The sequence below is a fragment of the Athalia rosae genome, chromosome 1, assembly GCF_917208135.1.
Source record: "Athalia rosae chromosome 1, iyAthRosa1.1, whole genome shotgun sequence".
NCBI lineage: Eukaryota > Metazoa > Arthropoda > Insecta > Hymenoptera > Athaliidae > Athalia > Athalia rosae.
Genome location: NC_064026.1, coordinates 5,962,935 through 5,979,266, shown reverse-complemented (window position 1 = coordinate 5,979,266; position 16,332 = coordinate 5,962,935). Strand labels below are relative to the sequence as shown.

At 39.6% G+C, this 16,332-nt stretch overlaps 3 protein-coding genes across 6 annotated transcripts; 1 reads left to right on the top strand and 2 right to left on the bottom strand.

The window, feature by feature from the left end:
• The first annotated feature begins 63 nt into the window (after positions 1-63).
• LOC105687946 (ionotropic receptor 25a-like) lies at positions 64-4,623 on the top strand. The gene is made up of 5 exons (XM_020853584.2): positions 64-808; positions 894-2,050; positions 2,128-2,969; positions 3,039-3,371; positions 3,454-4,623. The coding sequence occupies exons 1-5, from the start codon at positions 667-669 to the stop codon at positions 3,809-3,811; spliced, it is 2,832 nt and encodes a 943-aa protein (XP_020709243.2). The 5' UTR covers positions 64-666; the 3' UTR covers positions 3,812-4,623.
• A 91-nt stretch (positions 4,624-4,714) lies between these two features.
• Positions 4,715-10,293, bottom strand: LOC105688889. 4 transcript variants are annotated; one of them, XM_020854141.3, is made up of 7 exons: positions 9,941-10,293; positions 8,708-9,059; positions 7,953-8,352; positions 7,561-7,825; positions 7,026-7,481; positions 6,316-6,970; positions 4,715-6,225 (listed from the first exon to the last, which is right to left on the bottom strand). In XM_020854141.3, exons 3-7 carry the CDS (start codon positions 8,277-8,279, stop codon positions 6,165-6,167), a joined length of 1,764 nt encoding a protein of 587 aa, XP_020709800.2. In that variant the 5' UTR covers positions 8,280-8,352; positions 8,708-9,059; positions 9,941-10,293; the 3' UTR covers positions 4,715-6,164. The 4 variants fall into 4 exon arrangements, with proteins under 4 accessions (XP_020709800.2, XP_012260967.2, XP_012260951.2 ...); XM_012405544.4 differs by having other exon boundaries at positions 7,576-7,825; positions 9,941-10,292; XM_012405528.4 differs by having other exon boundaries at positions 7,026-7,434; positions 7,520-7,825; positions 9,941-10,275.
• Positions 10,294-11,445: 1,152 nt separating this feature from the next.
• LOC105689097 (mitochondrial proton/calcium exchanger protein) lies at positions 11,446-16,275 on the bottom strand. The gene is made up of 7 exons (XM_012405866.3): positions 16,083-16,275; positions 15,116-15,579; positions 14,848-15,018; positions 14,180-14,494; positions 13,613-14,092; positions 13,083-13,520; positions 11,446-13,014 (listed from the first exon to the last, which is right to left on the bottom strand). Exons 1-7 carry the CDS (start codon positions 16,138-16,140, stop codon positions 12,589-12,591), a joined length of 2,352 nt encoding a protein of 783 aa, XP_012261289.2. The 5' UTR covers positions 16,141-16,275; the 3' UTR covers positions 11,446-12,588.
• Positions 16,276-16,332: the final 57 nt, after the last annotated feature.

Below are 16,332 nucleotides of genomic sequence, written 5' to 3'. Positions count from 1 at the left end.
CTTTGTTGCTACCAAAATGTTCGGTCGGCGCCGATTTTTTTAAATTAACACAAAAAGCATGAAAAACTTGTACCAAAGCGTCGCAACCCAATTGAAACGACCCGCTACCTTATCATTTTTCTTGAATTCGAGTGGTCGATTATTGGAAGAAAAAACTACCCTTGTACAACGGGCGAGTAATAAGCAAAGTACATGAACTGTGCGATGTGTATTTTATTTGTAATTTTCTTCGTCACATAGGTCAAGTAGACTCAAAACTATATATTAGACTATATTAAACAATTTTCCTCCGAATATGTTGACCTGAATTCAATAAATTTTACCGCATTGAGGAAAGTAAACACTTGACACCACTAAATGACCACTAAATGTTTGCTTCCGAAGAAGGAAACCCGATAGTAATCGTTTACTAACAAGTCGTGGAATCGCGTCAGAATCTCTCCAGCATGGATAACTAGTGTCAATCATTATTTCGTAAATAGACAGGGTGCGAAAGTCGTAAACACTCGGTCATCCCCTAGGCAACATTTGAATAAACAGAACGTTAACGCCTGAACTGACCCAAGGGATGAACAGTCCATCTTCGATACTCATCGAAAGTGTTAACGATATCCATTTCTTGTTTGCCCGAACACGGCCTCTTTTGGCCTTTATGCGGGCGTCGAAATGATGCGGCGACTCTCGATGGCACTCTTATTATACCTGACGTTCATCGCTTACCATTTCCGGTCTGTTCACGCTAATGAGGCGAACGATTCACGATTTGATATGGGGCCAAATTCGAAATCCTCCAGACCTCTCAATTTACGTAGGTTTTCTGTATTATTTCTCGCAAAAATGAAAATTATATGACTCGTCATCGTTTTGCTTTTTCTACATTATTGAATGTACAGTTGTGATAAACGACGAGAAGAATGACTCGGCAAACAAATCGGTGGCGAACGCTTTAGAGGAACTCAAGGAACAACGGCGGGATCTTTTCATTGGAGATATATCGGTAGTCCAGATTAATGGATCAGATCCACAGGGTACTTTGATTTCAATTTGCGGAGTCTGGGATACGGCGGTTCGTCAAAATAGCAACAAAATCCCGGATCTAATCCTGGACACAACGATGATTGGACCGGGTTCTCGAACGGTAAATTCTTTCGCCGCAGCTATGGGACTTCCCACCCTCTCGGCACAGTTTGGTCACGGGAACGGCCTTGGAAAATGGAAAAACTTCAAAGCAAACCAGGCTAACTATTTAATTCAAGTAATGCCGCCGGCTGATTTGGTCCCCGAAGCGATTAGACAACTCGTGATAACTATGAACGTGAGTAACGCGGCCATCCTGTTCGACGACAACTTCGTCATGGATCACAAATACAAGAGCCTTCTACAAAAAGTTCCGGTTCGGCACGTGATCGTAAAAGCAAAAGAAGCGGGTTCACAGATGACGAAGCAACTCTCTAAGCTCCGAAATTTGGATATCGTAAATTTCTTCGTCCTCGGAGGACCAGAGACGCTTCGGGCTGCTCTCGATGCAGCGCAAGCACTCAATTTTACCGGGCGGAAGTTCGCCTGGCACGGTTTGACTCTCGGAGATTTCAGTCCTGATTGCGATTGCATGAACATCACGGTGCTCTTCCTCAAACCCTCGCCATCTGCGAACCAGCAGGCACTCGGAGAATTGAAAAATAAGGGGCTGCTCATGAAACCCGTTCTCACTTCCGCGTTTTACTACGATCTCACCAGAATCGGCGTCACCGCAATGAGGGCTGCCATCGACTCTGGTCACTGGCCAGCGGATTCGAATCACTTGACCTGCGACGCCTACGACGGTAACAATACCCCGGTCAGGTCCATCCCGTTTCTCAGCCACCTGAAAAACGTCACATCGAGTAGCGAATTTCAACCGATTTACGCGAATTTCACATGGGGCGAGAGAAATGGGCAGCATCACGCCAGCTTCCAAATGACGATGTCCATGGTGATCATCGCTAATAGCAATCCCGTTTCTACGGAAAAAGTCGGATTATGGGACGCTGGGATCGACAGGCAGCTGGAGGTCGGTCCTTGTTCATTTTTTGGATACTGCTTTGTGTGACTAGCGAGTATTTTCATTTGATTTCTTTTTCGAATAAGGTAATCTCCGAAGATTTAATCGCCAATCACACGGCGCAAACTATCTACAAAGTCGTAACGGTTGTCCAGGCACCTTTCGTCATGTACGATGCAGAGACAAACACGTGGTCTGGTTACTGCATCGACCTTTTAGAAGAAATACGTAGCATAGTCAAATTTGAATACGAGATTCGTGAGATGAAAAATGGACGATATGGGTTCATGGATGATGATGGAAATTGGAGTGGTATGATCAAAGAGTTGAAAGAAAAGCGTGCCGACATAGGGTTGGGTAGTATTTTCATTACGGCTGAACGAGAGACCGCCGTAGATTTCACTATCCCATATCACGAATTAGTGGGACATTCAATACTCATGAAGAAACCGGACTCTCAAACCTCTTCTCTCAAGTTTCTTACCGTCCTGGAATATAACGTTTGGTTTTGTATCCTCGCGGCATATTTTTTCACCAGTTTTCTCATGTGGGTATTCGATCGATGGTCACCCTACAGCTATCAGAATAATCGTGAAAAATACAAAGACGACGAAGAAAAGAGAGAATTCAATCTCAAAGAGTGCTTATGGTTCTGCATGACTTCTCTTACTCCTCAAGGCGGCGGAGAAGCGCCAAAAAATTTATCCGGACGTCTGGTAGCCGTTGCATGGTGGCTCTTTGGCTTCATTATAATCGCATCTTACACGGCTAATCTCGCTGCTTTCCTCACAGTTTCCAGACTCGAAACCTCTATAGAGTCGTTGGATGACCTCAGCAACCAATACAAAATACAATTTGCGCCACTCAACAACTCTTATGCTCATCGTTATTTTGCCAGGATGGCCGGGATCGAAAGACGTTTCTACGAGTGAGTAAATTCATTCACATTCCTCTGTGATGCCAAGTTGATTATTCATTTGTTGACAATGACCAACAGGATCTGGAAGGACATGAGTCTCAACAACAATTTCTCCGAAGTAGAAAAATCGAAATTGGTCGTGTGGGATCACCCGATAAGTGATAAATACATAAAACTGTATCAGACTATGATAGAGGCGGGTATGCCTGAGACTATGGACGAAGCTGTAGCAAGAGTACGCGCTTCTGAGAGTTTCGGTGAAGGTTTCGCTTACATCGGTGAAGCAACCTCAGTAAGATATTTAGTAATGACGAACTGCGATCTGATATCCGTTGGAAAAGAATTTTCAAGGAAATCATACGGGATCGCCTTACAGAAGGGATCCCCGCTCAAAACCAAGTTCGACAAAGCGTGAGTTGTAAATCAGGACTACAATGAATTACGAATATTGATTGGAACTAACTGAAACCTTCGTTCTTTTTGTTTCGCAAAGGCTCACAGTGTTGTACACCAAACTAACAATGACAAAATTGAGTGCCAAATGGTGGCAAGAAAATCCAGCGAGAAAAATTTGTCCAAAACAGCCTGACCAGAATGCAGGTATCGGCATTGATGACGTCGGCGGCGTTTTCATGATAATATTTCTTGGGACATGTATAGCGTTTTTGGTAGTCGCCTTCGAATACTTGTGGCATAGATACAGGCCAAGGAATATCAGCAAAGTGAAAAACTCTCGAAATCCAGGAACCACACTAACAATAAGCCTCAGACCTGCGAAACTTCATTTTCAACCCGCAGCAGTACCACCAGAAGACGTGTTCGCTCCGCGGGAACACCGTGGTAAGATGTGAGTTTCTTCCGCGGTTTTTTTCAACGACTTATAAAATACTATTTTTTCTCTTTCGGTTCTCCAATATCCATTGATCGGCTTTACTTTTCTAAGAATTTTCACAAAGTTTGCAGCCAATGGTGAATTGAGATCCATATTAAGCTGGTAGCGGCTGAATATCTGATTTATGTGTCAAGGAGAAGCTGCACGGCTTCAAACTAGTCAGATTCATGAAATCCCAGGTACTTACATAAAAGGGAAGCGTAACGATTTCGACATTTTCACGTTCCAAGGTCGAATATTTTAGGTATTTCTGATAACTATTCAAGATCAATATCCCAAAGATGACAAGTTTAAATCCCCTCAAGTACATGAATTGTGCGTCGCGCCGTTCAGATTATATTCGTTCGCATTGTGAATTTTTCAATGTACCTGTACAAATACCCTGCTTAATAACGCCAACGGTGTTTCCTCGAGTGAAATTCCCCATTTTTTATTTTTTTTTTTTATTTCACACTAATAGCTGGTTCGCCACGCACCGTTATACTTATAGCTTCTAAAACACAGATATGTGTCATTCACAGCTAGATATGTCTTCTTTTCACCGCTATTGTAATTCACCTTTACGGGATGCGCGTTCACATCGAATACTTAATATGTATATCATTGATTTTACAAATAAACTATAAAAACATATGTATATCAATTGTCACCCAGATTCCAGGATTCTGATCGCAATGTGACGAGATGCAATACGATTTTTAGATACACTCATTATCAATATAAAATTCAGCGGGCTGGCTATTCGCTTGATTATAAAATAGAACGCTTGGACACCGCTTAATCCCCTTGATCGTCGAGGTGATAGAAATCATTAATAGGAGTAGAGGAGGGTATGTTCGAGTAGAAAAAATATGGCATAATATGTCTGCAATGCTTTTAATTGGTTACTCCCAGCTAGTTACATCGATCCTCGTTCAATATATTTGTTTTATTTGATTTTTATGTTTCATTTTTTTATTTTTATTTTTTTTTGTGTTTTTGTTTTCCTCTTAATCTCTCACGATAATTGTTGAAACTCGTTACTTTTTTCCCAGAGCACGTCAATGTGATAATATATTGTCTGTTCCCATAATCTGATAGACCTCTTTTTCACGTATATACGTCTCCGGTAGCACATTATAAATTATCATTTATTAGGTAGGTATAATTATCAAATTGCATACGCATTTCTTGTCTGTTAACAACTACGATTTGCAATTATTATACATTTAAAAAAAATTTTGTTTTTAGTATTTCTTTAATATATTTGGGTATGTGTGTATGGTGAGAATTAATTTTTTTTTTTCGTTTTTTTGTACCTTTTATCAAACATACATGTTTGTTTTTGTTTTTTTTTCTTCGTAATTTTTTTTTTGTTTTTTTTTTCTTTTTGTTTTTTCATCTCGGGAACTGGAAGATGTGAAGAGGGAAATTGGGAGTTTGGGTACAATTGGTTAATCTTCTACGGAGTTAAATTAAAATTAGGACAATATGATTAAGATAATAATTAATAATAATGGGAAAACAACAAGAAAACAGAACAGCGAATCGATAACATGACGTTAGAAAACGTTATGCACGACGTTATTCAATTGTTCCAACTTTTAATCTTTAATTTGTTTTTGATTTTTTTTTTTTCACTTTTTTTTCATTCTATAACACTTTAATAATTGAATCTATGCGCTTCTCAATGCTCAGCGCTCTATGCGCCAAACGAAAATATTCTTTATTCGTTTTTAACAACGAATGATAAAAATCGATAAGATATTGGATAATAATATTGGAGAACATTTCCGCAATTACTACGAAAGTCAACGAGTTAAATAAACCGGAAATTACCTCTACTACTTTCAATCCTTCTCTCGCTCTCTCTTTCTCTCTTTGTCTCTCGCTCTCGTACGCGCATTCGCTTCCTTTCACTTAACAAAGGATATAAATTTTTTTTTCGCTTTGTTTATTAAATTTTTTACTTCGTTCTTTTCTACTTGAAATTCGTATTATCCATTTACTTCTTCTTCTTCTTCTTCTTCTTCTTCTTCTTCTTCTCCTGCTTCTGTCTTCTTCCTTTTATTTTTCTCTTCTTGCACGTTTTTCTCGTCACCAAAGGGCTAATAATAACGAACTGTTTGAATAATTTTTCTTACTCGTATAGTTGTAGTCATCGGTTCTCGATTGTTGCGTATTCAGGGAGGGGGTAAGATTTGCCTCCTTGCGTTCATGCATAACAAATTCCACATGCCAAGGAAACCCCCTCGTCGTATTGCGATTACTTCAAAAACTTCGCTAAAACACCATTTGCCTGTCAAGATATTTTCCCATGACTCTCATGCCTCCTATAGAGTGAGCGGACGCAGCGAGGCCAATGGTCGGCATCTCAAACTGCTGCTGTGTCTTCTAAAGAGAGAAAAATAAAAACAAAATGTGTTTCAATTTTTCGCGACTCGCACATCAACCATTAGTGACCAATTCCTTCGAAGGTCTTACCTTTTTCTATCGTTGTGCAACGGTAAGCGCTGCTTAATCCATCCAAGTTGATCCAAAGTAAAACAATGTTCTTCTAGTTGTGTTGTTTCCGGTATCTTAATGATATCGCCTTCCTCCTCTCTGTCTGGTGGAAAATAGAAGTGGTCCGCGTCTGAGAGGATCCTTCGTTTAGCCGGAGATCGTATTGGTTCAGTTTGGACGCATTTGTCGCACTGTCGTACTCTGAACTTCAACGTCAGTGTAGCTGGGATAGTAGCTGGTAGCGGTGAGGTGCTCTCGCGATATTCCATGTATGGACTTTCGCCGCCAGGAAGATAGAGCAAATTCCCTGATTCGGATCGCCGATAGGCAACCCTCTCGAGACTGTTGTTAACAGGAAAAGTCGTTCCATCAGCCCAATGCCCATCTTCTTTTATGGGCCGAAAATGAGTTCGAGCAGAAGTAAGCAAGTCCTCGTCCGGTTCTTGAACATTCGCAACTTCGTGACTGGGGCGCACCTCCTCTTCTTCGGATTTTGCCGGTGTCTTGCACGGCTCAACTGGCAGGAAGCAACTGCCTGCCTGCGAGCTGTGCCCCAAAGTTGCGAGACTTCCACCGAGCTCACGCCAGGCCCAAGGTCCTTGCACGATAGCGTTTGACCAGTTTACATTATATTCTGTAAATGAAATTATTAGTGGCGGAGAATATGTATTGTTTAGCTTGTAACCTACCTGTCTTATTTTTATTGCCAGTTTCGTCAACGTAGTCTCCAACGTCAATTAAGTCAATGTCCCAAGGAATGAGTGGGGAGTCGTCGATAATAGATTCTTGATAAGGTGTATCCATGATATTGCGACCGCTGTTACTCAACGGAAGAATAAATGGAGCGTCACTCGTCTCGGCAGGCCAGAGAGGTCCAGAAGGAATTGACAGAGAAGGGGCTGCCCAAATTGAGGCTGTGTCCTGAGCATTTCCAGGACCTGAATCCCAAAGAGCTTCCAGACTTTGATCAAACTTTGCCTGTAACTGAGCCAGACGCAGCTGATCTAATTCCAGTTCTCTTTCCCTGTCCCGCTCCCTCTCCATAGATTTAGCAAATCCGTAACTCATATCTTTTTCTTCTGGTCTTCCCGCGATCGTCTTGAAAAATAAACCATCATCATTCATTGGTATCTCCGATGGACTTCCTGTGAAATAATAGCGAAAACGTTAGAAAGTAGCTTACTATGGACATTTTGGTCTTCTTGTTATTACGAGCTTTGTTACTGATGTTATTGTTACTGTTGTTGACGTTATTCTGTCCAGAAGCTCGATCCTTTTTGTGGCTGAATTTTTTCGGGGTAGCAGGCTGTAAAGCTGGAAACGCTGCGTAATACCTGAGGGCTCTGTCTCGAGGGGCTAGTAACTCTAACGCCATTTTCGGTTCTCCATTTAATGTTTCGACATTATCCTTCTCATCGTCCGAACTCCCTCCTTCCAATTCCCTCAATCTTGAGCAGAGTTCATCCACCAGGGACTCTACTCCACACTTCTACAATTGTTAAGAACAAATCAAGAATGGATAAGGTCGCCGGTATTTATAATTTACATAGATGAGGGAGGGATTCAACGATGAGTGAATTGTGGTGAAAACAAAAAGAAATTATCAAATATGCTACCTGATCGGCAGCACTAGCGAGACACTGTATAACGGCACGCTTTTGCTCCCTGTCGGTAGCTGGTGGGGGTCTAGTAGGAGCTCTGGACTGCCGGCAGCTACTTCGTGCAAAAGCTCCGGCCTTGCCACAAGGACTGAAGACAGAGTCGGGACGCCTCAGTAAGCTGAGAACGAAACGCGAATAGGCTACAGGATCTATACCCAGAGCATCTAATCGCACTTCCAGCCACTTTCTCAATTCTTCTTCAGTCCCTGTGCCAAATATCCCACCCTCACCTCCGCTGGGGGATGCCACGATCCCAGCCAGGCGCAGTGCGGGGTGCCTCATTCCTTTGCTATAGATCCTTCTCTGGCCCGAGCTCCAGCAAACTCTGCTGCCTCCGGGGTGATCATCCTCTCTCCTACTCACCAAAGTTTGTTCATCATGTTAGTCATGATGGATTTTTCGAACCCCATTTCACATTTCCAAAATATTAAATTGTGATGATAATAATCTACTAATTACATTCTCTTGAATGTCAAAGGTTGATTCAGGAAAAGAAAAATGTCTCTGTACTTTGGATGAGTCATTAGTGAAATACACGGAGCACTAAATCAATATTTGAGAAATTCTAGGCTGCTATACAGACTTAAAATGTTTGCTTAATAATATTAGTCAAACTAATACACGTAAGGAGTGATTCTCATACAACTTGAATAGTCGATTGCCATTGCATCGAGTCATACAAACCATAAATCAAAATTGTAGATGTTTACCTGTGTGTTTTGTTCTTTTTATGGATTTCTCTTAGACCTTGTATTATGACTTAGTCAAAACCACCACCCCGTCGTTTTGAATCTTATGATTTTGTTTACACAGTTACTTAATTTACTTGGATTATTCTTACAGCTGTTTCTTTTAGTTTGGTTTAGTTGCTTTAGTTTACTGTAGTTTATTTTAATTTCGTTTAGTTATGTTATATTAGTTGCAATATTGCTTCGAGTCGGATGTCTGGTTTGTTAGTATTGGTAATTGTTTGCTTTAAATAGGCGGGTGGTGGGCGTCCTGTTGCTGCAAGGATGGCAGGTCTCAGTGAAGGATAAGTAAAGATTCCTTCCCATGTTGACGCTGGAAAATATATAAATAAAAATCATTTTTTTCATCAACCGTCGATGATTAGAACACAGTTATTCTATTTCTTTTTTAATTGCACATGACTCATGTGATAATTTTTATCAACTAGGAAAAAAACAAATCTTATTTTTTTTGCAATTCCAACATCACATCCAAGTAATGACTGATTGCATCATGCCTATTGACAGTGTTCATGTTCATAATAATTTTGTTATTTAAAACATCAGTTTCATGTAGAGTTTGATCTTACCTGCTCCAATGTTCATTAACAGTGCATTTGTCATGATAATTTTCACTGAAACGACCTTGACTCACATGCGTGTCGTTGCAAGTCTTTGATCAACTGCCTTACTAAATGGATTTGAGGTCATATGTGATAAAACAGTGCCAATGTGACGATTGGAGCAAGAGTATTGTTCACTGACAAATGAAATAAGTCGAATCACTTTCGTTTCTAGACAAACGAGTCGAAACTACGAGTGCAGTAATTTCGAAAACACAATTTCTTCTTGATAGTTCGACCTAAATTCAGTAAATTTCACTGCACTGAGGGAAAAAAATGTATTTCACAACAATGAGATTGTTTACTATGCAGAGGAAGCCCAACAATGATGGTTCAAAAATGAGTTGTAGATTTAAACGAAAGTCACCCCATCGTTTAACGAGAGTCAATTGTTATTTTTGAAATAAAGCTCGCAGAAATAACCTTGCTTATTGCGCTACGCATTTCCCCTGAGTCATATAGACCCGAATGGGCCTTCGGAGCATTGCGAAACAAAGAATAACGGGAACCAATTGATCGCAAACGACTAGCTTGTGTTGTGCAACCAAAAATCTAATTCGGGAGTTTCAATATCACGTGAAAGAATAATTACCTGCATGTCCTGAGAGATGATTTTCACCCCGGCCGTGTCTCTCACACACCCCACTGGATAAAAAACATGGCGGCCACTAGGTTCTTTTGGCTATTCTCCCGTATTCTCCCGTCTCGAAGCTTTTCAACTCAACCCTCCCGTATCCCGCCTTGCCTCTTGCCATCAAGCCCCACTCAACTCCTCTTCACACTCCCTCCTCTCCTTCGCACCACTGACCGACTCCGCCGCTGTTTCGCGCCGATCGCTAAAATACAATACGATGTTCGCCTCGCCCATTCAAACTATCCTAAGGGCCTAGAAAAAGAATGTAGATAATTAATGTAGAGGACGTCATTATTATATCGATATACGCAAGTGGCACGTGGTAATTGAGCACACGCAACCAGCAAATGTCGAACGATGAATAAACAAACGCCAGTCTGATCGATCGAAGCGCGAGTGATTTTCAACAAGTTTTGAATGTTGTTTGACATGTTGATACGAATCTGCGTAAAAATTCATGAATCTGAAGAGCCACGGGTGGACTTTAGCCTTCGGTATTCAATTACACATACATACCTTTAGGTATAATGCTACTTTCTAACAACACGCTACTTATGTAACGCGTGTATGGTTTGAAGGTAGCTTTGGATCCACGTGTGGCGACCACGGAATTGCGGTAGCGATAACTAGTTACGCGCCATTCAGTCAACCAATCAGATTACTTGGGACCCCTGGGCGCGAATTTTTTAGAATACGATTCTTTTATCTACTCACCAGTCACTGCTAAAAGTCTTCCATTTTTGAGACGGAGAATGTGACCGATGTTGCTTTTCTCATTACAATTATTACGGCTTATACACCGAAATTCTAAACTGCAATAACCAACGCATGTTTCGTAGGATAAAGTTTTCAACTATGCAAACGACAATCAGCAGTATTAGATAATGTGGTAATTTTTACCATAATTCATTTATTGTGCATATATTCTATCCTACTTACCATACAGATGTGCTCATCTGCTTGATATTTCTCAATGAGAAAATTGCGATTTTCAGTCAGATCACTGCAATTTTCATCATCTTTCACTGTATTGCATTAGTAACATCTAAGATCATTTGCTTCCTCAGATACTGTGCGAGTATGACCTAATTCTTCTGTCGAAGATTGCGCTGTAAGAATTAAAAAAAAAAGTTTCATATTTCGTCGTTAACTTTTTGGCGCACGTTACAGCTTGTCTTCAGTTGAAAATATAGGCCTACATTATTTTTACTCTTTGTTTTTTTGAGAGCCGCGTCTTGTCCATACGTCATACGAATACATTTCAACACACGATCACTTTTTTGAGGCTTTTATCGGCGCCTATCACAAGGAACAAGCAATATAATACGTATGATTTTTGTCGCGGATCTAATATCCGGAATTGCATAACAGCGGCACAACATTGGTGACTTATGAGATATTTCAACTTGAAATATTAAACTCAAGACAGGGCCATTATCAGCTAAAGAGACAAAACCACCATCTGCAGATGTTATAGACGTATATTTCTTATATTTTTGGATTTACATAAATACATTAGCGTCAGGAAATATTTATATACATAACTATATAATATTATGACGCTCAGGTCTATTTTCAATTTATAATGTTTTTTTCTTACGTCTCAAGAGTTCGTCAACCTCATCAAATACTGTCCAGGAGCTACAGCTATACATTATAACTTAACAACCTTACGATGAAAAAGTATATTAGGTATCCAAGTAGCAAAGTAGATGTAGTTGTGAAAAAAAAATAAAAATAAAAATAAATACTAAAGCCAAATAATGAAAATATAGAATCTTTGTTGAATTACTTCGTTTTAATATAACAACGGTACAATCTTGAATTGATTAACAATTATTTCATTTTCGTATTTCATATTTCATGAATAGATGAATGCATACATACGCACATACCAGTATGCCTATACAACATATACTTGCATCTATATCATTCATCACATTTTGCACCATGTTCCATACACGGGGGCGCTTGTGTGGGTTGTGTAGTTTCTAATGGCTAAAACTGGATAGAGAAAACATTTATGAGTGTTCGCGGCGATGACTGGATTTCGATCACATGGAATGATACCTCGGTTATTGGATGAGATAATAAGACTTTTGTTATTCGAAATGAAAATTATTCAGTTAACAATAAGCGACACATGATTGTGGCCAGCGCATGCATATTGTCACTTAGATAAAGAGTAGTAATTACCATAATAATATTACCCCTCTTTCGATTATGCTAAGTTACTATATTGTATTCATGAATTATAAGTAATTATGTGTAGAATGCAATGTCCTCGTTTAGAATTCACACGAAACGGACGTTAGAAGCACCATTCCATATTATAGAATATAAAGAAATGCACGATATTGTAAACGTGGAATTCGAAGATATTTTTCAACCACTTGCAATGGGGAGGCAGTAACTTTCATATTGTGTTATATCGATTCCCATAATTTTCCATTTAGCTAACTGTCACACTGGTTTTGAGACGCAACAGGTCGACGGATACCAAACATTTCAATGAAACCACTAGCAATATTTTCTGATTCATTTCATCTGTCTTTGATTAGGATGTGAATAAGTCAATGTTTCTGGTTGCATTCAACCCTACAAAATCACAGTTGTTTTGAACCTTCAGCTTTTTTTGGTGCTGGAGGTACACTGGATGTGACCGACGTCACTGTAGGATCTCTGACGATATCTGAATTCGCTGGTTTTCCACCTGTCGGTTGCTGAGCCACGTGACTTCTGTCTTCAGTAGATATTGTGCCCTTGTTCTCTTGCGGCTTCGTACTTGAAAATTCGGTTGTCCGTTCAGTTTCACTCGGTTGTGGTTGGGACGTCTTAGGTGAAGTATCATCTTTTTCATCTATCACTTTTACCTCTGCAAGAGCTTCCTTTTCTTCTTTTCCTATTTTTTTCAATGCTTTTTGGATCTGTTCCTCAACTTCTAGTACCTCTTCCTTGTCCATGAGTTCGAGGAGCTCATCCACTTGTTTTTTGCTGAGTTTCACATCTTCTTGTCCTATCAATTCCACAACCTGTCGAGAAAATAAACGGTTAAAATCAGTCGCCATCAATGAATTTACCAAAGAAAACTGATACCTACCTTGAGAACATCTTCGATTTTAATGGCACCGTCCCTGTCATCATCGATCCTTCCAAGGATCTCTGCCATTCTATTCAATCTAGATTCATCGGGAACGTTTTGGATCTTTTTTATAGCTGCGATAAGCTCATCTATCTTCACAAGTTCAGCTGCAGCCTGAGAGTCTGTTTTTTCCTCAGAACTAAGAGCTTCAATTTTTTCTTTCATTTGCTTCTCCGATTGTTCAAGTTCTGCTAATACAGCATCCATCTTGTTGATCATTTTATTAACCTTGGTAAACAAACGTTTGGCTCCCTTTGATACTTTCAACCCGTCGATGTCTGCTTCACCCTTAGCTTGTGCTTTCATTTGATACAATTCCTGGATGTCCTCTTGATATTCTGCCATCTCTTCCTTCAGTTCCTTGATTTCTTCCTTTTCAACTGCCATTTTCTTCTCCTATTTCAAAAGAAATCAGACGTTCAACACTGATGTAAACTGCACATGCATATTCTTAGCTACTATCACAAATGATTTGTCTACTTATGTACCTTTCCTAGATTATCCAAGGCCTGTTCCAAGACCTTGACATCTTTAGTAGTGATTTCGTCTTTATTATGCAGACTAAGATCGATGGTGGATGGTTCAGGAACTCTCTCCTCCCTTCTTTCTTGACGTTCTTCTTCAATTCGGCGTTCCTCTTCTTTGATGATTTCAATGTTTGTTCGGTGATCAACTTTGCCCTCCTTTTCACTGATGGCACCCTTTGTACGAGCTACCACAGTGTCGGGTAGAGCTGATATAGTGGCTTTTAGTTTATCAGAAGTAGGAATAGTTTCAGGGACCATCAGAGCTCGGGATAGAAGCAGGAGAGTTGGAGGAACTTTTTCACTAAGACTCAGGTCCAACCATTGCCTTAATTGGTCCCTCAATCTTCCTTCCGGCATTCCATAGGCCCTCATACCTCGAGCTCTACACGCCTGCTGCAATTCTGTTCTCGTCAGGGATTCGACGCCTTCTTTCTCAATCAGCTATTAAAATATCACAGCACTACATGAGCGGACACGAATTTTGTTAAATCGATGAGTGGAATCGTACATGAAATATTCTCAACAAACCCTGTCGTCGGCTGCCAAACTTCTTAACTTCATTCTCAATTGGAATCTGAGGAAATTGGTAGTCCCCAAAGTTTGAACATCTACTACTCTGCATAGTGCAATCAACTGCGGCCGAGATAGAGAATCTAATGTGATTTCGTCTTCGAAAAGTTTACTAAACTTCATTATTTCATCGTTTGTTGCAACATTGCCAGTCGTTCTAATTTTGTAGAAAAAGTCGCTGAACTCTTTAGCTTTATGTGACATCCTATCCGATGACTGTACAGCCATATCATCTAGTGTCTTCTGCAGGAATTTTGCTACCTCCAATTTTACCTGAAATAACACACAGAGATATAATGTACAGTTATAATCTTGTATTTTATAATCTGTGGGTGTCTGGAGAGGAAAAGTTACAAACGCAAATCATAGTGGCAACAATCAGATATCACCAATACAGATATCGAACAATGACATAATCTATTCACGTGATATCTAATCTGGCCAATTTGTAACATAGCTTGTGCATTACAGTCTATATACACTCTGAATTGACCTAATTTCTGAGGCACCTATGATCTGACAGTTGACGAAATTTATTCCAAAGAAAACAAGAATACTGACAAATAAGATGCACTCTTCAATCATGGGAGAAAAATAAGCCTGGTAAAAAGTGAATGAGCATTTACCTTTAAAGCTTGTTTAAGTTTATCTTCTTTTTCAGTTGCTGTTTGAAACGTGGATGGTAAAAGTCCTGGGAATAGTTTGATGGCTACTGGCAGTAGGAGTTCCATAAATGGAACAATTATAAACACGGAAAATGGTATCAGTCTGAATACATCGCCTGTAGTTTTGATTAGCTATAAACAAGGATGGACAGAATAAAATTACAGTATCATTCGATAACCAGTGAACGATTGAGTTATTGAATTAAGTCAAGTCCAAACTGAAACATACCAGTCTGTGTTCTCTTCTGCTCAAATCTTTCCCATTTAAGATACGCCATATTAATTTTGCAGATACTTTCATATCTAGACCCAATAATCTAAACCCATGATAATAATGCAGCATCTCAGCCTTCACTTTTTGCCAAATAGTGCGTTTTTCGACAACTGCTTTTGTGGGAGCTTCTGCTACTGCGCTTGTGCTAACTGCTTGTTTCTCTTTCTCCAATTGTTCTTTTTGTTCTTTAATGTTTTTAACGGTCTCTTCAACCTTCGAGGAGTGCTCTTGTCCATTCCAGATAGGAGTAACATAAAAATTTCTATTTTGCATGTACAAAGGACTTATAATATGGTAACTCATGAACACAGGATCTGTAGGTCTTGAAACTGATTGGATTTTTCTAGTACTTGAATAAAGTGGGGCAATATTCTCCAACCGATTCATGTGACTGCACCATGTCCAACAATTATATCCATCTGAAAGAAATGACAGGATAGTAACATTGAGACTAGTTACTTTATAGCGGCTCGTGAATGTGAATGACTATTTTTTCAAAGTTGTGCATACAATATGTTTGACATATGATAGCGAATGAATTCCTTTTAAATAATTAAAATAGCGGCCGAGTAAGCACTCATGATGTCGGTCTCATTCAAATCCAGGAAGATCTCATACATGACCACATTGATTTCAGTAACCAGTCATACATAAGTAATGAAATCTAACCTACGCATGTAAAAGATATTTCAAATTGAAAATCAACTGAATAAATCATGTGAAAATGATCAATGGTTGTAGGGTAGCAGATCACTGGAATTATGATAACCGTCAATGGTAAAAATAGTCGTGAAATACACACGTTACATAAACATGAGACGGCATGTATTGTGTCTGGATAAGCTCTCCACAACGGAGCTCGACAAGTGAACTATCGTTAATGAATTATAATTTATAATCAACAAAGTACATCGATACGTACGTTTGGATATGCTGGACCGTACAGCGATTATTGTCCGTGTATGAAATAGGGGATACATTATAAACTATTTATTTTTTTGAAGGATTTTGTAACTGTGTTTCTCATAGAAACACGACAACACACGGCCATCACAAATCTCCCAACCAACTACCAGTTAACTCAACTACCATGAAGTTTTTTACTAGCCAAATCAGCTGGTACACGCAGTTCTGACGCTATCATGCCATCATTCCATAGGTCATCTCGTTCT